At 43.9% G+C, this 22,421-nt stretch overlaps 1 protein-coding gene, 1 non-coding gene and 1 pseudogene across 2 annotated transcripts; 1 reads left to right on the top strand and 2 right to left on the bottom strand.

Moving 5' to 3' along the window:
* Nucleotides 1–1,027: 1,027 nt before the first annotated feature.
* On the top strand, nucleotides 1,028–2,327 carry LOC123040293 (probable long-chain-alcohol O-fatty-acyltransferase 4). Its single transcript, XM_044463178.1, has one exon. The coding sequence runs from the start codon at nucleotides 1,084–1,086 to the stop codon at nucleotides 2,113–2,115; it is 1,032 nt and encodes a 343-aa protein (XP_044319113.1). The 5' UTR covers nucleotides 1,028–1,083; the 3' UTR covers nucleotides 2,116–2,327.
* A 233-nt stretch (nucleotides 2,328–2,560) lies between these two features.
* On the bottom strand, nucleotides 2,561–3,811 carry LOC123040294 (ervatamin-C-like; annotated as a pseudogene).
* A 1,695-nt stretch (nucleotides 3,812–5,506) lies between these two features.
* LOC123047722 (U6 spliceosomal RNA) lies at nucleotides 5,507–5,609 on the bottom strand. The gene has a single exon (XR_006423096.1). It is a non-coding gene; the product is annotated as a U6 spliceosomal RNA (small nuclear RNA).
* Nucleotides 5,610–22,421: the final 16,812 nt, after the last annotated feature.

The raw sequence follows: 22,421 nt of genomic DNA, 5'->3' as shown, positions 1-22,421 counted from the left end.
ACGACGCCATTCGTCTTCCCGAGGATGCAATGCCTGCCGGTCATTCATCTCCCGACGAAGGATGCAACAACCGCCACGAGGCCATTCCTCTCCTTCCAGCCACCACCATCTCGTCCTCCCACCCGAAGCCACGTCGAGCTCATCGAACCACCAAACAGGAGGATGCAACACCAGGCGAGGTGCCATTCATCTCCCATAACCTCGCCCGCACGGCGAGCAGAAACCCAGATCGAGCTATGCTGCCTGTGGAACCCACGCCTCCGGCAGATCCGGCGTATCCATGGTCGCCGAGCGGAGAATCACCGGCCACCGAAGACAACCGGTCGCCACCCAGCGGATCCGCGCTGAGGGCGCCACCGGCATGCCTCCCACGCCCCGCACGCCGTAGATCCACGCTGGGAGTAGTGCCAGCGTACCCTTCCCATGCGCCGCCTCAGATCTGACGGCGACCACCACGCGCCCGGCAGCCGCACGCTTCCTCGTGCGCCCACCATGCTCCCCCGCGCCCTGCGCGCTTGCCATCCGACAGCGCCCCTCGCGCCGAGGCCGCGCACGCCCACGCCCTATCCGGGCCGCGCACGCCCGCTCCTCGCTCTGGTCACGCACGCCCGCACCACGGGCCTCCAAGCCCGCCGGCCGCGATCCCTCCACCGTGCGCGCCGGCGACCAGCAGAAGGCCGACGCGCCCGCATATCAGAAGATGAGATGCCCCCGCGCTGCTCATGGTCTTCGCGAGACGGGACAGGTCCCGCCGCCGCCGACACCGCACGGGCTTTGCTCGGCGGCACCCTCCGGCGACGTCGAGGAAAGGGGTGAGGCGGAGTAGGGGCGGCGGCGGCGGCGGCAGGGTTTCTCCCGGGCCGCTGCGGGGAGCGGCACGTGAGCGGTTTGGGATTGCCTACTCTGCTTCCCTCAACGTCAAACTATGGATGAAGAATTAATTAGCATATCACATGTGTTATCTGACGCTGCTCAAATAATTTGACATCGCCAGTTGCTTACCGAACAAATTTTCTCATCATTTTCTATACCGCTAGATCGGATCTTCGAGCTTGCCACTCAATCCATCCAGTTCAGCCAGCCATGGAGTTCCTGCAGGACAGCATCCCAAGGGTGTGCATCGCCGCCGCGGCCGCCGCGCTGTACGCGCGCGCGTCGTCGTCCCTCCTCCGGCCCGGCCTCCCCCGCCTCGTCGCGCTGCTCCCGGTGCTGGCGTTCCTCGCCGCCGCGCCCTTGGCGTTCGCTTCCTCCACCAACGTCCGGGGCACCGCCGCCTTCTTCCTCGCCTGGCTCGGCACGTTCAAGGTCGCCCTCCTCGCCGCCGGCCGCGGGCCGCTCGACCCCGCGCTGCCCGTGCTCACGTTCCTCTTCACCGCCTTGCTCCCCGTCAAGCTCCGCGGAGCAGCGGCGCCGGCCAACGCCGGCAACAGCAAGCCGGTGTCGCTCGTTTCTTGCGCGGTCAAGGTCGCCGTCATAGCCGCCCTGCTCCGGCTCTACCAGTTCAGCGACCGGATGCACCTCTACGCGCGCCTCGCGCTGTACGGCGTCCACATGTACTGCTTCTTCGACCTCCTCCTCCCCTGCATCGCGGCCGCCGGCGCGGCGCTCGGCATGGAGATGGAGCCGCAGTTCGACCGGCCGTACCTGGCCGCGTCGCTGCGCGACTTCTGGGGCCGGCGGTGGAACCTCATGGTGTCCGCCATCCTCCGGCCGTCGGTGTACGACCCCGTGCGCGCGCGCGCCGGGAGGGCCGGCGGCGTGCTGGCCTCATTCGCGGTGTCCGGGGTGATGCACGAGGCCATGGTGTGCTACCTCGGCCTGCGGTGGCCGCCCAGCGGGGGGATGGCCGCCTTCTTCGTCCTCCACGGCGTCTGCTGCGTCGCCGAGGGGTGGTGCGCGCGGCGGTGGGCGACCAGGGGGTGGCCGCCCCTGCCGCGCCCCGTGGCCACGGCGCTGGTGGGGCTGTTCGTGACGGCCACGTCGTTCTGGATCTTCTTCCCGGCTCTTCTTCCCGGCGTCGAGGAGAAGCTGATGGAGGAGTGGGCCGCAGTGGGGGCTTTCTTCCTCGACGCCGGCGGGAAAGTTCCGTCGTATGGTCAACGGAGCAAAAGTTAGGAAAACTCAACCCCATGTATACTAATCGAATGCTCCACTTTTGTTGCATGGAGAAAAGCAATTCTGGGAGTTCGATCCCGTGCATGAATCATCCGACCTTGCTGTATTTTTTTGTGTATTCTACTATTATTTATTATTCTTGGTGTGTAAATCGCAAGAAATCATCGTATTTGTGGATCCTTGATAAAGAAAACCATCACAGCTTGTCGAACACTCATCGGCGACTAAACTCACGTTAACACCGTTTTTGAAGGATGGGGCCCGCTGACGTGGCAAAAAAATGCAAATCGTTTCACTTGGTCATTAAACTGGGTGTAGGGCCCACCCTTCAGCGTGTGCACACATTTCTCTTCTCTTTGTACTCCATCCGTTTCTTTTTAGTCTGCATATAAAGTTTGGTCAAAGTCAAGCTTTGTAAAGTTTGAATCAACGATGTATAGTATGTATGTAGTCTTACGGTGGAATCGACGATGTACATACGTACGTTATGCAGTACAGCTACATTCACATTGACATGGTCGGGTAGGCGACATCGAGCATGATGCCACAGAGCCCCGGGCCGAGGATTTTGCGCTGCATACGGATGTAGCCGCGCTCGCCTCACGTCTGGCCCCACGAGTTTTTGACGATCCAGAACTTCTCACCCGTGGACTCATCAGCGTCGTAGCCGACGACGGTGACGGCGTGCTGGAGCCGTGTCCCGCAGGGGCCCGAGTAGACGCCGCTCTTGTAGAACTGTATGTCGCTGCCCAGCTCGATGGCCGCGGCGACGGGCTGCTTGGCAACGGCGTGCTTCATGGCGAGCTCATTCGAGCCTGGGCCTGAAGCGTGGCCGGTGATGGCGGCGACGTGGTGGTCGGACTTGGCGGTGTCGCAGGTCCCCTGTGCGGCCTTGTACGGGTACTCCGCCTCCGTGGTGAGACCGCCGTTCTGGTGCACCCAGTGGAAGGCCCTGCGGAAGGAGCCGCGGTTGCAGCCGCCGTTGTACTGGTCGCAGTCCACCAGTTGTTGCTCCGAGAGGGGCACAAGCTTTCCCGTCTTGATAGAGTGGAGGCTCTCTATCGTCGCCACTTCCGCGAACGCCCAGCTGCTAACTACATCCATCCACGCATGTGTCAAATAAAGTTAGTCAAACCTCAGTATTACTCCCTCCGTCCCATATTATGGGACGGACGGAGTACTTGATAAGGTTGAAAATGGATGACATTTACGTACAACACGATGAGGTTTGCGCCTTGGGCGGCACCACGACGCCTTTGGCCCTCTAGTCCATGCTGGCCGGATCCAAGGAGACATTGTCGTCGCCATACGACCACAGGCCGGTGTCACCGCCCCCCACGACCGTCGTGATGACCATATCACCATCCTCGGTGCGAGCATCACCGTCGTAAGACGTGAACTTGCCGAGGAACTCCTCCCGGGTGAGGTCGGCGAACTGGTTCTCGCCGAGTTGGTAGGTAAGGTCGCTGCGGCGGTTGGTGGTGTCGATGTACTCCACATTGTCGCGGTACACCTGGAAGCGCCGCAGCCTCTCCCCCGCGCTCGGGTACGACCGGTTGTGCGCAGCCTGCCACCGGAGGAACCTGTCCATCATCAGCATGTCGCCCACGTCGACGCCGCGGCCACTCGCGGCCGCCGCCCATGCCAGGAAGATCGCAGCAGTGATCGCCGGCCATGTGCCAGGGGAGAAAGCCATGTCGATCGATGGATCGACCTGTAGATTCGTTTGTTTATATGGTGCTCGTGGTGGAGCGCGGGAACGCGTCTTTCGGTGGTGTCGGCCGGCGACGAACGCGTGCATGCTGCTGCGTACAAGTATAGGAGGAATGGTAACGAGCTACATTTCATGTTGGCCGCTTGCAGTGGTGCATCCATATGTGCCTTGGCACACGAAATACAAAAGTGTGTTGGTTAGGTACTTAGGTTGCGTTGCCGTGCACACTAACATATTAGTAGATCATATGGCGACCAGCAGTGATGTGATGGTGACTTCACGTTTTACTCATTCTGTTCGGTGATGCTGAGTTTATTTTTCTTTTTTTTTTGAAAATTGTGATGGTGAGATGGCTCAGCAGGTACGATTTTACTCATGGTGTTTATTATCAAAATGAAGGTGGTGCCCTAGAGGAGCCATGATTTTCGACATGGGTACATAGGGTCAAAAGCTTTTTCTACAACACAACGATATAAGATATAAGAAGTTCAAAATAATGACAATGAAACTACGTAACTCTTTGTAGCAAAAATATATCCAATAATTCAGTATCATTTTAAGAACAAATGAAGAGAATCATAATTTAATTAAATTACATTGTAAAAGCAAGTTTTATAGGGAATCAATGCGAAGTGTGCATAAGTTTAACTGAATGCCACAATAAATCGATCAACGAAAATTAAAAGTTGAAGATAATCCTTTATCTCTGCTGATATTTGTTAGCGATTTTCCTACTGGATGGCTAATGTGTGTGTCGTATCACTGCCTAATGCTGAGTGCGCACAACGGAGGACGTGGGCTGACAATGAGGCAATCACAATTGATGTCAATAATGAGTCAGTGACGAACACCCTAGTGAAGTAGTGATGCGGCGACACCCAGTTTTAGCGATGCAACAATTGACTCGACACATATCCCACATTTTATAGGGGTGGATTGACGACTTGCTCGACTTATTAAGCTCATGCCTGCGACGTGGCATGGAACACATGAGATTGTATCTCCCAGAACTTTTTGTCTTCTCCGGTCAACAACGGATTGCATCTCAGCAGTTCAATCAACTTTTCTCTATCTTGGTGTATTCTTTACATCTGTCCAAATCACCAATATAAGAGAAATACAGTTAGGTTTCATGGATGAAAAAAAGAAGAAGATAAAACTGTGCCTAGGTATACCAGATAAAATTCCTACATTTTCACATGCACGGTTGAAGAGTACATTGTGGAAATGGTAGGAGAAGTACTAGTGGAAATATATAATATATTATGGAAGGTGCTTTAAGAAGACATTACAGTGCAAAAATAGAAATTCCTGCAAGATGGAAATTATGCTTGGATGGTTAGTAAAAAAAAGAGCAAAAAAATGAATAGGGTGTCAGCCCAACTACATGAAGGTTCAAAAAAAGTTAGCACACTACTAGCTGTATTGTCTCGATCGACAAAAGGAAAGGGAACATAGACACACGAATATATGCGAAACATGCATCATTCAAAAAGAGTCGCCGAAATTAAAAAGTATAAACATACTCAGGGTCAGGGGCTTGGATAGAATAGAAGAAGAAAAGAGAGAGTGGAAGGACCTGGATGCAGAGAAAAGTACACAGCGCCACAGCCGCATGCGAAGATTGCTCGGGGGCGTATCTGTAAAATGTGCAGGGACCGGCGCGCAAAATCTTAAAAAAATTTGGACCATTTCTCGATTTGTGCGTGTCATCCTTGCGCAGGGGCCATGCTAATCTTCTCTGTATCGTTCCAATTTTATCGGATGTCCCCGAAGGGACGATGAGATTGGAAGGGCGACGCTTATAAAGCGCGACGGAGCTCCTTCGCTAACCGATGTGGTACTAAACTAGCTGGGGCGCGCTGCTGTCTCCCACGAGCCGCAGGAACCGCGGAATGGCCAGTGGGCCGCATCTGCGTGCCGCTAGCCCAACTTGGAGGCCGACTGGAGAATGCATGCTGGACCTGGCCCTATCCTGAGGCATCTTATATGGCAGGTTTGAGTCTAGAAAATTTAAAAAAACATTGTCTTACGCCAGCAGCCGAAGATAGAACATCGAGTATTAGTCACCTGAGATTTATGATGTTACCCTTCATCCATGCGACTTAGCTACTCCCTCCGTCCGAAAATACTTGTCATCAAAATAAAAAAAAAGGACGTATCTAGAACTAATATACATCTAGATACATCCCCTTTTATTTATTTTGATGACAAGTATTTTCGGACGGAGGGAGTACGATGCAAACGCCTCTTCTTAATTACATGTGTACTATAGATGATGAGAGCGACCGGAACAAGAAGATCATCGTGATTGACACGGTTCTTCGCTCAGTTTTGCTGGTCTTTTTTTCATCAGTTTCCAAGTCATCCGAGTTGCTCGGTCGTTGGGTGTGGCGGACGCTGCTGGAGTGGACGCAACAGATTCCAAGTTGATAACCTCCTTCTCGGCCTCTCGCAAAAAGAAAAAAACCTCCTTCTCGGCCTTCTTGAGGGTGCGCTTCCGGGCATGCAAGTTTTCGCGGGCAACGCTCGTCGTGTTCACTGCCGCAATGGTCGGGACCCCCATTAACTCTGCAACCCAGGGTCCATGGCGGTGAGCTAGGACGGAGGAGCAGGGCAATGGCGAAGACACAAAAAATGAAGGACGTACACGGTGAGGGAGGCGGTCGCTGCCAGGCAATTTGGGGTGGCCTTGTCTTGCCAGGTCAGACGTAGCAGACGCGTTATCCATCTCATGTATGGGTTGGGGTGTGCGAGGTGCTACGCCAGATAAGTAAGTTGTGTTTGGAAGACATGATTATTATTTTTTGTCCGAGCAATGTTCGGCCTTTTCATATAAACCCATATCACCGCAAGGAAGGTGTAGGATTCGGTTTGTGGCCATTTACTCAATGAGAATGGTTCCTGGAAATATGACCAAGTAGTCAAGTATTTCTGTGCAGCTGATGTGTCTGAAATTTTGAAAATTAGGGCATCTCCACGACAGGAGGCAGATGTGCTTGCTTGGGGCCCGGGTAAGCTGGGTTTGTTCAGCGTGAAAAGTGCTTATGAGTTGGCATTTGAGGAGATGCATAGAGACAGTGCGGTGGCCAGCAGTACTAGCCCGGATGGTAGGAGGTTGCTGTGGAAACTTATCTGGGCAGCGGAGGTGCCCCCGGCTGTGAAGAATTTTGCTTGGAGGCTGAATTCAAATAGTCTTCCAACCTGGGCGAACAAACATAAGATCGGCCTTGAATCTTCTCCTCTTTGTCCTGTCTGTGCGATGGAACCGGAGGATAACTTCCATCCTATGCTGCGATGCCCTCTAGCTCGTCACTTATATGAAACAATGGCAGAAGTCTGGAGATTACCACGGATTGATACAATAAAATTTTCAGGCAAAGAGTGGCTGTTTCAGACCTTGGAAACATTGGACGAGTCGCAGCGAAGCATGATCCTTTTTACCTTCTGGAGGTGTTGGTATGTTCGTAATGAAGTGGTGCACTCCAAGCCTGCACCGCCAGTGGAGGCCTCTTCTAGATTTTTACAGAGCTATTTGGACTCGATGATTGCAGTTAAGGCGAGTACATCAGCCGATCAGTTGAAGGGGAAAACAAGTACCAATCAAGAGAGGAGGGCCCGGCAACCACCTCTCGTGCAATCGCCTAAGTGGAAGCCACCCACCCCGGGCTGGCTAAAACTTAATACTGACGGCTCGTTCGGTTCTGATGGTTCAGCAGGGGCTGGTATGATCCTACGTGATGGGAATGGTACAATTATCTTCTCAGCTTGTAGGCAATTATTTTCCTGTCGGGATGCTCTGAAGGCTGAGCTCTGTGGCTGCATGGAAGGACTTTCTATGTCCATTCAGAGGAGTGAAGCTCCTATCATAATTGAGATGGATTTCTCAACCGCTGTTGCTATGATTCAAAATGAAGATATGGATAGATCGGTCTACTCTTCCTTGGTGAAGGAGATTAAGTTTCTGATAGGTTTAAGGGGAACATGTGTTACTCACGCTTGTCGTTCTCAAAATAAAGTTAGTGATAGTCTAGCTAGTTTTGCTAGGCTAGAGAGAAGAACTATGACATGGCTTGCTTCTGGGCCACCTGAGACCCTTGATTTCGTGCAAGCTGATTGTACTGATATTTTGATTGAGTAATACAAGTATTTCCATCGCAAAAAAAAAATGTTCGGCCTTTTCGCCAGGACAAAAATGGTGGTTTTGATGGTTGAGTTTGCAAGTGCTCTTACCTTTTGGCACCTCGCGAGTGATTATAATAGTAACTTTTTGACAGAGATTTGTCAGGATAATTTTGTGCCCATTCTCTATGTTTCCCATCTATGATATGATTTCTTTTAAACTTCAAAAAAAAGATTTTGTGGAGCATTTTTTGATAAGTGTGTGTGCCCATGTTGTCAAGTTGTCTATCCACAATTTATTAGCTTACTAGGAGAATGCCCGTGCGTTGCCACGGGCTTTTTAGTTGTTTGTTCTGATTGCATATATATACATGTATTGTTGTATATAACTCGGTGAACTTTTAGTCCCTTCCACAATATCGTGTCAACACCCTTATTGATGGATTCTTTTTGAACATTGGCATAATACATCTCCATCACTCTCATACTCTGCAAAAATATATAAAAATACACTTTTTGTATTATCATGTGCAAAAAAAATATAAAGAAGAACAACTATTTGTATGCATCTCTTCCAATTGTATAAGACTCGATGAGTTTTCAGTCCATCCATCATAAAGCTTTTTCAATCGATATTTTGAAAGCATCATCCAAAGCCATCAGGTTTTATCTATATTCTATAAAAGTCAATATATATAAACACATACCAGTTCATATATAATATATACTCATTTTCCCTCAAAAAAATTCATTGGTCATCTGCTCACTTCAAGCATGTTACCTTTTTTGTCGGAGTGAAGTGGCATCGTGTTTTTTTAGTACAGTGAGTCGCATCCCAATTTTAGTAAACTATAGGCTCACATGTAATGTTTCAGAAATGACTTGCTAGAGAATGTTATATTTTTTGCTATGTAAAAAAGACATGACATTAATTTCCTTCATAGCAAACAATTGTTTTTCCCTAAGAAAAGGAAACAACAGCTCTGTTTCTTCCCATCTTTAGAAACTCGTAGAACGCCCGTGTGTTGCCACGGACCTTTTGTTGTACAAAACTCGATGAGTTTTTGGTGTTTTTCAACGGCATCGTCTCAACACCCTTGTTGGTGGATTCTTTTTGAACGTTGACATAATCCATCTCCATCTGTCTCATACTTACAAAAGTAAATATATATAGAAACACACCTTTTTTTGCGAGATAGAAACACACCATTTGTATTATCATGTGCAACAAATATATGAAGAACAATTATTTGTATGCATCTCATCTGATTGTTAAAACTCAATGATTTTTTCGGTCCATCATACAAATGACCTATTAGGGTATTTGATATTTCTCACTATATAAAAGTACGAGACATTTCTCGCATAGCAAACAACCATTTTTCCTTAAAAAAACATCGCTCCTTTTCTTCTTATAATTAACTGCTCGTGTGTTGCAGCATGCTAGACATATTATGATGATTTATCATCGACAACGGGGCATACTTCTTCTTCTTTACCCACTATCTTTGCCTCTCTAATTCAAGCTCGTCACATCTTTCAATAACCTGGCGTCAACTCCCTCCCTCCCTGCCTCCCCCACCTCCCTCCCTCCCCCCTCCCTCTTTCTGTCTATCCATATAAGTAGTTGCATACTGTTCTAACAAATAGCGATTAAGGAACATGCAGATCATGCAGATGTGTGCATGCTGTACGCGTGTATAGTGTTGTCTGCATCTTCTTTGTGATCGCATTATCAAACCCAACTTAGTTAAGTAATTACAAATTGCACCTCTGCAAACCATCACGATCGGAGGTTCGACCAGGAACCAGGGACACATCGCCTGGCAGATCTGGTTTTTAAAAAGGGATATGGCAACACAGCAGGCCCAAAACTACACACCAGACCAAAACACTTGCTAGAACGAATACCGGATGGAATTAGCTATAGGACGACCAAGAATCCATTGAATAAACAAAACATTGCAGCCCTAATATACCAAGGACTCAAGGTAACGGGTGGCATGCAAGACACATTGATCAAGGTAATGTTCTTCACCCTCATACGGCGCTCAAGCACCGATAACATGACAAAATCACAGCTTGCGATCAGGACTCCTGGATTGTATGGTTCATATGCTCCTCCCCTGCACCACCACTACCACCATCAGTTACATTGTTTGTCGCCCTCTACCGTGTTACGGGTATGGAGAATAAGAAGCCGCATCACCGTTGTTGTTTTTGTTCCATCCAGCAGTGCCGCTCCTCATGGTCTTTGCATGAGCTCTGCGGTGCTGAAAGCACAAGTGGATAAAGAAGTTAAAGATGAATCACACCCTTTTGAGGTGCCATCGTATAGTGTATTGTTTATTTTGTCAAAATCACAATCATAGAAATTCTTTTTCATCATGGAATAAATACGGTCCAGCCAACAACTACGTGGAGAAAGCACATAATGATAGACCGCAAATGTGATAGAAATACTGCTTATCCATGAACCTCGCCAACTAATCAACAATTAAATCTAGTTTAGGAAGTGTCAACAACCAGATATGGCAAAAACACATAGCACATTCAACATAAAGGTGGGGAAGAAACTGGGAAGCAGACTAACACACATCACTTGCATCCAGTTAGTGTAAAGAACATCACAAATACCACATGATCACCTATCATGCACTTGTGGACCTACTGGGGATAGAAACAGATAAAGGGCCTCTCAATAACCAACCAGTTTACCGTACACCGTTTGATAATCTTCTTCGGCCATAACGTTTCCAAAATTACAAGTTCAATTAGGCTATTGTTGAAATTTAGCATTTTATTTAGATTCACATGGAGCCCATTTTAGTGAAATCGAGAATTGTACACATCGTGCAAACATAATTCAATATTCAGAATTTAAACCACTCGAATAGAGCTGGCATCATTTGGAATTTAGGTGGCCAAGACTAAAAGGACGATTAAAGATTACAATTTCAGAAACAACTCACCAAATATGACAGGTGATTTTTCATGCAAGTGGATCATTTTAGACAATGTCATGATGTAAAATTTCTAGAATTCTATATTGGAAACAACATGAAACAAGAAAGATTGGAGAATAGTAAAATTTGGATCAACAAAACATAATGATGCCCAAGAACTACTGTGAAGAACATTAAATTATGCACATGAGGTTCCCGATGAATTGAATACTTGAACAGTCACAAAGAGCCGAACTGAGTGCAAGACCTAAAGTTCCAAAGCTAACGTGAATAATAGCTGTGAGTGAGTTGACATCACATGTGTATTTGCGAATGACTGAATACATACACATGGTCCAATAAACAAACATCAGTAATGAAAATTCTAGATAACCATAAACTATTTCCTCTTATTCCAAATACTTGCTGGCATATTACTATTGCAATATAATTAGAAGGCATACACTACAACAAAAAGGAGATTCCGCTTCTCTTTGCATGAGGGGTGCTAGGGATTTTACCTCTGCAAGGCGTACCCATGGTTGTACCCAACAATATAGAATCTGCAGAAATAGAAAATGCTAGACATGATAGGCGACGGAGCGGACAGCGCCAGCCTGGACTGATGGACAATGATGAAGGAAGGAGAGGCCTGCATGAGGCTAAACTGCAACCGTCAACGATCAGCTAAATCAACTGAAGAAACAACTACCGTAGAGGAAAATAGCTACCTTATAGCAGCATTGTTGGTTGATTTACAAGCTTCATAAGATATCTGACTTAGTTCACCGACCAAGAGCAGAAGCAACAAAAATTCAAATAAAAAAGACTCCTGAACAATTTTGAAATAACACCAATATTGTACAAACTATAATTGTGCTGAAGACATAAGCATGAAAAGATCTGAATTTTCAGTTATTCTATCTTACATTCTTAGCTATGTATGCAAGCAATTGTTAGAACGTGGCTGAAATCTGATTAGATATACTCTATTAGAATATCTTCCTTGAAGGAGCAACATAGCATTTGAGAATCTACCTAATTATAATGGTATACTAAGAGTTCATTTGCTTATCCTCTGTAAAAGATAGTTATTTTCTTGACAATTTTGGAAACAAAACAAAACTGCCATTTGGGAGAATAAAAAGATCATGATAAAGCTCATCCATATTAAAAACTAAAACGACTAACCTGAACTTCTTAGGACCAAAATTGGAGAAACGAAAGTGCTGGGGAATAAACCTCGACCGAAACCATGAAAGGTTATTATGCTCTAGCTCATGCATGCTAAAGAGATAAATGCTGGTACACCATGAAAGGTTTCAAAACTGTTGGAACACTTAGTTGTAGCAAATTGAAAAATGCAGGAGATATTTTTTTCAATTTTGAATGTGCCTATAATGATATTTAAAAGAAAAAAATTAATTTGATCAGAAGCAATATATAAAGTGTTTATTAAGAGGCTTATTTTGGAAATAATAGTTCGACCGACCTCTGTTGATAGAGGCTTGCGCATTAAGCACCTCACTTTCAAATGGATAGTAAAGGAAGAACACACATCACTGGTTAGATTCACACCTCCATCATCAGCACATAACTTGCATTTCCCTTCAACATAATTTTTTCGAGAGGGTAGTAGAAAATGTAGGACAATTAAGTATTATTCTTCTAATTATACGACAAGGATGGTAGATATCAAAGGCATATTCCATATCATCTTTCTTCAGGCGTGCTGCTTCAGAAACTATTGCATCCGAAAGTATGTGTATCCTGTCAGAGATGCCCTCCAAAATATTTTATTTTTCCACAAATAGCAATCTTGGAGAATTGTAACACGGAATCTCTATCAGTATAGTGGCAATACCTCTTATAAAGAAAAATATCTACAATACTAACTCTCGATAATCCAATAACTCTTAATAATCGTCAGTCTCCCATCTCCCTCCAGCTGCATCACGGAGCCAAAAAAAATTAGTGAAACCTGACCGAAGTCTAACCCATGACAAGAAATGTCAAGCCCAAGTAAATGCTATTAGAAAGTTAGAATGTGAATGTAACATCTTTGAAACCATGTGGAAAACTCGTGACAAGGCATATGTTACCTTTGCTCCACAAACTGATCAAGGCCTCAAGTAAGGTATCAAACAATCACAACAATAAGTTTTCTATTGCAGTAATACAATGATCAAACAACAACACCACAATGGCTCACTTCATTGGAGATTCCACAAACTGGGGATGCAAAAAAGGTAACAACAAATGTTACATTAGCGCACAAATGCCAGTAGCAAGGGTAGTTTCTCTCAGTAACAAGGGCTTCTTTTTTCTTTGAAGGAAATGTTCTGATTCCACAAACTGGGGTTGCAAAAAACATAATAAGAAATATTAGACCAACTTCTTTTCAAACCAGTAGCAAGAGGGATTTCTCTCAACAATGGCTTATGTTTTCTTTGAAGGGAAAGTTGTGGCTGGGCTCACGCACACCCATCAAATTACTGATGATTGAAGATGGCTCTGAACTGATTACTTCTTAGTTCTCTGAACTGAACTTATTATTGAAGATGGAGGTATAGAGGAAATTTATATGCCTAGTTGATGTCACTAGCATTCGGTCAAGTTTGTCATAAATATTAGACATAGTGAGCTCTCGCAAATCGGTAACAACATTGAACATGAAAGGTCACCAACTGCCAAATCGGCCATTGCTTTTCTTCTCTTATAATACTTAAGGATGCTAACAAAAGAAAAATATATTAGGTACTTTAGTAAGTCTACCATTCCCTCTCCAGCATATGACCTATATGTTGTACTAATGTCATCTTAGCTATAGGCGTCCTATTACGGTACCAAGGATGGAGTAGACACGAGTCATCAACAGATTAGCAAACCCGTTGTTGTAAGTCCCATTGGACCCAAAAATGACAAATCAATGTACTAGCGATTTCGTGACCTGAACACCATATGTACTTTAGATTTTTCTATCTGTGTATGTATAATCATAAACTAGAAACATCTATCAAGATATTATAATAGTCTACACATTATAGTTATCTACCAAAATAATTATGGTATACACATAGTCATATACACTATAAGCATACGAGTGGCACAAATTGATGAGAGATATGGTTTATTTTTCCTTATTTTTTCACATTTTAGAGGATTTTGGATAAATTTTTAACTTCTAATGTGTTTAAAAAAAGTAATATAACTTTTATTATAAATATGGTACAGACTTACCACAAGATATTAGTTGTGACTATGAATTGAAAAAAATAAAATAAAGTCATAAAAGATATAGACGTTTATTATAAATTTAGAAACATGTTATGCATAAACTGTTTCCAGTTGATTCTTAAAAATTTATTAAAGATATCATCTTTTGGTTCACGGGAAAACTGCAAGGGTGCACCTATATATTTTTCATGTTTGGAAAAAATCGTTTTAATTTGCAAATAAGTTGGAATAAACATATAATAAGAGCCCAAGGTGGTAAAACGGGCTTAACGGGGTGAATGGTGTATAGGTAATCCCGTTGAGCTCGGTCATAAGCATTAGTAGTTTTGTTTTCTAGTTTCTACTAAAATAAGAGCCCAAGCAGCGTGTGTATGTCCACGTCTTAGCGCAACTTCTGGTAAGTTAGACCTGGCCACTCCATGTACTTCGTGGGATGACACGAAACCAGTGCATGCAGTGCCATTGTAGCTGAGTTCAGGTGGATGTGGGATTGAGCGTCCGATAGACCTGCTCGCGAGCTTCTTTCTCTCATTTTCACTCCTTGAATCTTTTTGTAAAAACCTAGATGTTGCGTCTATTTTTTTTTACAAAATACAGTGATGACATACTTACTTAATTTTGACTCCGTTTGCGATAGACATGGCTGACTTGTCAGGACCATCCGTAGCAAATATTGACTCTATTAGACCGCCCGTAATGAGAAGTATCATATACTAGTATCATGATATTATAAGTTGATATCTTAGACTGCCTTATTAATATGAGACGGTATCATGATATGATACCACATCCTCTCTTTCCTCATTTAGTTGTGTGACGCGTCATAAAAAATCCTATTTCGCACGCATGATACCACTTATGATACTCCCACTACGACCAGTCTTAGGTTGAACCGTTAAGCTGGACGAGGGCCCACCTTCAGCTTCTACTTCTCCCTTCCATTTCTTCTCTAGCCGGCTCCCTTGATGATGTGATTGGGTTTGAGCCTGGATGCATATGCAATAATAGAAACCACCCTTCATCCAGCCATGTACGTGCACGCAAACCAGCACGGCGAGAAGTTGTGGTACGGCTCGACGCCGAGCAAGAGAGCACACGGCGGCGGCCGCCAACAACAACAAGGAGCAGAGGCGAGGAAAATCAGGGGCCGCAAACACCAGCAACAAGCAGCAACGATGAGCTGCAGCAAGGCCGCGCCGCCTTGTGCCACGTCACCCACGCGTCGCTCTGGCCAGCATAGCGACCAGTTGCGAGCTACAGCACGGGCCACTCCGCCGACAAGGCCCACGTGCTCGATCACGAGGCGCGGGCGCTCCTTGAGTGATGTGTGTGTCTTGTAGGCTTCGTTTGCTTTTTTTTTCCTTCATTTTCCTTTTTTTATTTTAATTTATATTATGAGATATTCTAAATAAGCATATGATCAAAAATTACTTTACTTAATTTTTCAAATGTTCACTATACATTTAAATTTTTTGAACAAAAACTAATATTTGTAGGCGTAGTTTTAACAATTTTTTCATAGCATTCACATAAAATGTTATGACATTTTTTAAATGTTATGACATTTTTAAAATGTTCACACACTTAAAAGTGTGTTCAAGACATTATTTAAAAAATAATTATGGAATGTAAAATTTTGTTTGTGTAATTTATGAAAAATGTGCGATATTTAAAAACACATGTTTAAAATATGAGTATGAATTTTTAAAAGTTCATGAAATATGAAATAATCGTTTGCCTATTTATTTTTATAAAAATTACTATGCCATTTTAAAAATTGTTCATAGCATTCACATAAAATGTTCTGACATTTTTAAAATGTTCACACACTTAAAAGTGTGTACAAGACATTATTTAAAAAATAATTATGGAATGTAAAATTTTGTTTGTGTAATTTATGAAAAATGTTCATGATATTTAAAACACATGTTTAAAATATGCCTATGAATTTTTTAAAGTTCATGAAGTATGAAATAATCGTTTGCCTATTTATTTTTATAAAAATTACTATGCCATTTTAAAAATTGTTCATAGCATTCACATAAAATGTTATGACATTTTTAAAATGTTCACACACTTAAAAGTGTGTTCAAGATATTATTTAAAAAATAATTATGGAATATAAAATTTTGTTTATGTAATTTATGAAAAATGTTAGTGGTATTTAATAACACATGTTTAAAATATGCCTATGAATTTTTAAAAGTTCATGAAGTATGAAATAATCGTTTGCTATTTATTTTTATAAAAATAACTATGCCATATTAAAAAAATCATGGATTTTTAAAATGATATCATGTCTCAAAATATATTCATAATTGTTTTTAAAGTTTGATGTACGTTACAAAAACATTGGCCATAAAATTTTCAATGTGTATTTTACAAATGTTCAACGGGTATTAAATATGCTTAAAGGGTGTTTTACTAATTTTTATGTGTATCTAAGAAGAGCTTAAAAGTATTCCTAAAATGTTGGTCATCTATATTTCAAAATTAAAGTGTACCTAAAAAATAAAAAATAAAGAGGGTAAGAAAAGAAAGAAGAAAATTATAAAGAAAAATAAAACTAGAAAAAGAAGATAGTAAAAAGGAAAAAAGGGAAAAATGAAAGAAGAACGGACATAATAGAAAATAAGAAATGGGAAAGGAAAACAGAAAAACCGGCAGATTGTACGAAGGAAAAAAAGAAAAAGAAAAACTACTGGATCATTCCTCAAATTATCCAAAACTATAAAAGAAAGGTTCCAAAAACCAAAGCTAATAGCCTGGCTCATAAAAGGCGGCCATTTTAGGTGATAGTGCGGTAGGTCTGAGAGTAAGCGATTTATAGTAAAATTGCGAACGGTTGACCTGTTATTGCGCGCGTGAACTACCGGTGATATTATCAACTACTAATACAACACATGCCAATTACGTTGAGCGGTGACTAACCAAGCATGGGCCAAGAGAAAAACACATTTTTCTCATAATAGGTTCATTGTGTTAAACTTTTTTGAAAGGGTCATTATGGGATGTTTGACCCGTCCTGAAGTCATCAACCTAGTTTCGGAGCACACGCAAGGACCAAGATGCAAGGTCAGGATGAAGAGGCGTTTTGTGTTTCATATGCAGCTGATTCGAGGCTTCGAAAGTTTTTCCCCTTTCAAGCTTGTGTGAAGTAACATTGTTTGAATTAACTAATGGTAGTTTGATATTGTAATTTATCGAAGTTAGTATTGCAACCCGTGTAAAATGTAATCCTACATGGAGAATACAAATACCACCATATGGCTTTGGCTTCGTGTTTCATAAATATTTTGACCACAACTGAAAACACTAAGATTCATTAATGAAGGCGGTTGGTCCCTGTTTACACATGAATGATGTAGTTGCTTAATCTTTGTATTAGATAACCCCTTGTACATATGGTGTAACCCCTCCTAATATTCTGATCAAGCTCCGCCACTTCACTAGCATGACCAGGTATATTTAGTTGAAATTTCATGGAAAGTGAAAACCACGGGAGTAGCTTGCTAGTTTATAGTGACTAGATGACCTGTTGCGCCCATGGCGCAAAGGCCGAATGTAAGCCAATTGGTGTAAGAGTGTGCATTAACATATTGTTGTTCAAAAAGAATAGCTCATATACTATATGCAGTAAGTACATAAGATTGGAAATGATACACCAAGTCATGCAGGCAAGGACCCTTGTGATCTTTTTAGATTGGATAAATAATCATGCAGAGGCCTTTGGATATGCACTTGAAGGAGCATATATTTCCTTTATCATGGTTGTTTCAAAAGCATGTGATAGAGCAGTCTAAGTAGCGGATAATCGATAGCTAAATGCACAGCACTGTCTTAGGGGATTACATAAGATCAAAAAGGAGGATAAACATACATGTCTTTGTAGGCATTTATACTAATACTATGTTATATAGCAAGGGGCTCCTGCAGCTTGCTTACATTGAGTAGACAATCAGGCGCAATCCCTTGGAAGTGCATTTGAAGCCGAAAGCACATGCTTGCCCTTCGTTCATGTGGGTCCAACGGAAGAAGTCGCTCCAGCCTTTAGTGATGGTGGCCCTTTTGTCAACTCCCTTGATAAAGCGGGCCGTGACAGTGGTTGTTTCTTCTCCAGTTGTGATTGGAAGTTCACCATGGTCAGCATCCATGTGTGGGAAAAGGGAATCCGTAGAAAAGTGGACATTAAAGTACTGAAAACAGTAGTAAAGGTTAGTCACTATATCATTTTATACCATACTATTATATGAAACAGAACAGAATAATTGTGAAGGATTACCATTCTTTTGCCTTGTGTTGCAAATGTTTATGTCATGTGGCACACGTAGTAGTTATTAGGCGTGATGCTGCTGCGGATGATCTTTCGCAGTGCACGAACATTATGGTTGTAGAGCCTAACTGTGTTGCCCCACACAACATGGCGACTAAACTCATCTAAGTAGTGCTTGCAAGGCTCACCTATGTTAAATTGCACAAAATTATACTTTTCAGTAGCTGTTGCTGAAAGTGCTAGTTATCGACTAGAGGGGGGGGGTGAATAGGCGATTTTTATGAAAGTCTTCAAAACATGGAAGTTTCGAAGACAAACAAAGGAAACAATCTAATTGATATGCAGCGGAAGATAAACTACGACAAGCAAGCCATAATCAAATATGCAATAGCATTAACGTTCGAAGATTAATGGCAGCTAGGTAGTAGGATCAGGATGGAAGATAGTATGAAGCCAATCAACAATAGTAGTCAAGCAATGAAGTCAATCAGATAAGACGATAAGCAATGACTTCACGAAGACAAACTCAAGTAAAGGAGCGAAGAGATAGAACTAGTTGCTTGTTGAAGACACAGGATTTGTTGGACCAGTTCCAGTTGCTGTGACAACTGTACGTCTGGTTAGGGAGGCTGAGATTCAACTCAGAAGACCGTGTCTTCACCTCATTCCCCTTGAGCTAAGGTCACTTAGTCTTCCCACAATCACTCTGGTAAGTCTTCAAGGTAGACTTCCAAACCTTCACAGACTTCGTTCACCCGGCAATCCACAATGACTCTTGGATGCTCAGAACGCGACGCCTAACCGGCTGGAGGATACACAGTCCTCAAGTGTAATAAGTCTTCAGGTCACACAGACAGAAAGACTTCAGTGATGCCTAACACTCTTTGGCTCTAGGTGTTTGGGCTTTGTCCTCGCAAGGATTTCTCTCTCTCAAATGCTTCGAGGTGGGTTGCTCTCAAACGACAAAAGCCGTATACTAACTCTGAGCAGCCACCAATTTATGGTGTAGGGGGTGGGCTATTTATAGCCACTAGGCAACCTGACCTGATTTGTCCGAAATGACCCTGGGTCACTAAGGAACTGACACGTGTTCCAACGGTCAGATTTCAAACACACACGGCAACTTTACTTGGACTACAAGCAAAGCTGACTCATCCAACTCTGGATAAGATTTGCTCTCATTGTCTTCGCTCGAAGACATAGGATTTGGGTTGAGCATCACTTCAGTCACTCTGACTTAGTTCACTTGGACCCCACTTAACAGTACGGTGGTTCCTATGACTCAACAAAGAAGAAAAGGAAACAACGAAACCACACAGTCTTCGCGCTCCATAGTCTTCACTCAATGTCTTCTCATGTCATAGACTTCAGTGTGAATATCTTCACACACCACCATTGTCTTCAATGTCTTCATACATTTTTAGGGGTCATCTCCGGTAGGTAAACCGAATCAATGAGGGACACTACCCGCGTTATCCTGCAATTCTCACAAACGCATTAGTCCCTCAACCAACTTTGTCGTCAATACTCCAAAACCAACTAGGGGTGGCACTAGATGCACTTACAATCTCCCTCTTTTTGGTGATTGATGACAAACTGGTTGAAGTTTTCAACGGGGATAAAGTATGTGAAATTGTAAAGGATAGGAATTTGTCTTCATAAGTAGCAAGGGCTCCCCTGAAGATGTGCATATAAATGATTTTGCTTTTGGAATGCAAATGCACATGGCAGGTTGTACTTGTGGAGATCCACTTCTACTTATGAAGATAATTCATCATGCATGAAATGATGTAGCATATAGGATGACATGCATAATAAAAAATGGACGTCTGCAGGATGATTTAAGTGCGGAAGTTATCATCGCACGTGGAAATGCAAATAAGTAGCAGATGACCATCAAGTTTAAGTGTTACAACTCAGAGAACCAAATGTTTCAAAACGCAAGAGTTGTAAGCACGAGGCAAAATATAACGCAACCGCCCATATGAACCCGCTTGAAGACTATCAACTCATACGCTTCTCCCCCTTTTATCAGGATGACCAAAAAGGTTTGAAGACATAGAGCATCTACTCGTCTTCTTGATGAGTAGGTGAAGCAGCAGGGTTGTCGTCGTTGGGTGGCGGTGCAGATGAACTTGGTGCAGTGTCGATGCGCGGAGTAGTAGTTGGAGGTGGTGAAGTAGCATCATCTTCATCATTGATCACTCTAGCATTTACCGTTGCCATGGAGGAAGAATATTCAGAGTCTTCAAGAGATGGAGTTCTTCGTAAGACAGCATTCCGTGGAGGAGTGGAGTCAAACTGAAATCTTTCATTGAAGCCATCGTCTTGAAGATCTGCTTCAGCACTAAGCAGGGTCAAACTCTTCCAGGATCGCCGACAAGTTTCATGAGCGACAAAGGCATTCTTGGTGGCAAGGTTGCGAATGCGCTTGACATCCACCAAGAGGCTTTGCATCTGTCTCTTGAGCCAAAAGTGATGTTTATGTTGTTTCTGATGAAGGGCCACAAGAAGTTCTCGGTCATTGAGAACGCGAGAACGCTTCCGAGGCCTTTGGGCAATGGTGCTTTCAGTGGCTTCAGTAGGTGCTCGATGAGGCAGACGAGTATTTCCAGCCAATGGATAGATTCGTGTAGCTGCTTGAACACCTTCAATGGGTTGAGTGAAGCTTTGGTGCTCGGCATTCTGAAGACAGAGAGGCTTCTTGGCTGGGTCAGGATATATAGCTTCAACTGACATATCAACCTCAGGTAGACAAATCACATGATTATGAGCAGAATGTTGATAGTTGACAGTAGAGTGTCGCTTTATGAGGCGCATGACCCATGGAGCATAAAACTTCAGACCAAAGAGATCAGAGCCGGAGGCAGCAAGTTGTCTGATGAAGAAATCTTGTGCATTGAAGCTGATGCCATTAAAGATGTAGAAGACCAAAGTCTTCATAGCTCCTTCAAGCTTTGCCGCTGATGAATGCCCTTTGATAGGCCATAGAGTCCGCCTGATGATGTGATATATGGTGCGTGGCAGATACTCAAGGTCTTCAACAAAGAACTCAGTTGGATATTCAGCGTCACGGGGCAAAGGCTTCATCATGCTCAGCATCTGACTCATATTGGGTTCAGGCCTATGAAAGATGCTTTCCAGGGCATTGCGATGATGTTGACAACCAGGTTCATAGAGTTCTCCAGGAGTGGACATGCCTGTAAGCTCGCTGATATCCATAGCTTTGGCTTCATGATGAACGTTTCCAGTCATCCACTCGAGAACCCAAGTCTTCGTATCTCTGTTGTAGCCGCGAATGTGCAGTGTGGCATAGAATTGAAGCAATAGTTCTTCCTTCCAGTGTTCCTTATCTGTGACAAAACTGAGCAGCCCAGCATCACGAAAGCAGTCAAGTGCTTCTTCTAAGCATGGAAGTCCAGTAATGGCTTCAGTGCCAAGACGCATATGAGGAAAGATGCACCCTTGATCATACAGAACACAGGAGTAATAGCTTCGCTGCTGATGACTCCAGAACCGATCTGAAGCAATCCTTGGCTTCGTGTAGGGGTTCTTCGAGCTATCAAAGAATGTGTTGTGGCTCTTGAAGACATTTGCATTGAAAGACCCTACAGCGGTGGCAGTACCAGGAAACCTTGGCAGTCTTGGCTTGGGCTTCTGGACTTGAGGCCTATGCTCAATGTGATAGTCAAATTGAGGACCAGAGACATTAGGCGGAGGGACCAGAACGGGCCATCTTATTGTGATGAGCTCGCCATGGTTGTATGCTTGCTCAATTCTATAGGACCGTGGAGGCGGAACAGGAGCAGTGGCAGCAACTGAGGCTTCAGGCTGCACAACAGGTGCTTCAGGAGCAGTAGTTGGTTCAAGCTCCACATTAGCATCAGCCATGACAACGTCATTGGCTTCACTTGCGTTGGTTGTGGCAGCTTCAGGATTTTCAACCTCCACTTGAGGAGCTGGAGGGTCTGGCAGAGACACGTTCACTTCATGAACTGTTTCTTCAGGCATGGGG

The sequence above is a fragment of the Triticum aestivum genome, chromosome 2B (genome assembly GCF_018294505.1).
Source record: "Triticum aestivum cultivar Chinese Spring chromosome 2B, IWGSC CS RefSeq v2.1, whole genome shotgun sequence".
NCBI lineage: Eukaryota > Viridiplantae > Streptophyta > Magnoliopsida > Poales > Poaceae > Triticum > Triticum aestivum.
Note: the sequence above shows the minus strand (reverse complement) of the source record. Positions and strands in the feature narration are given on the sequence as shown.

Excerpts from the sequence above, each read along its gene's own strand:
- LOC123040293 (XM_044463178.1), top strand. The coding sequence starts at position 1,084 with ATGGAGTTCCTGCAGGACAGCATCCCAAGGGTGTGCATCGCCGCCGCG.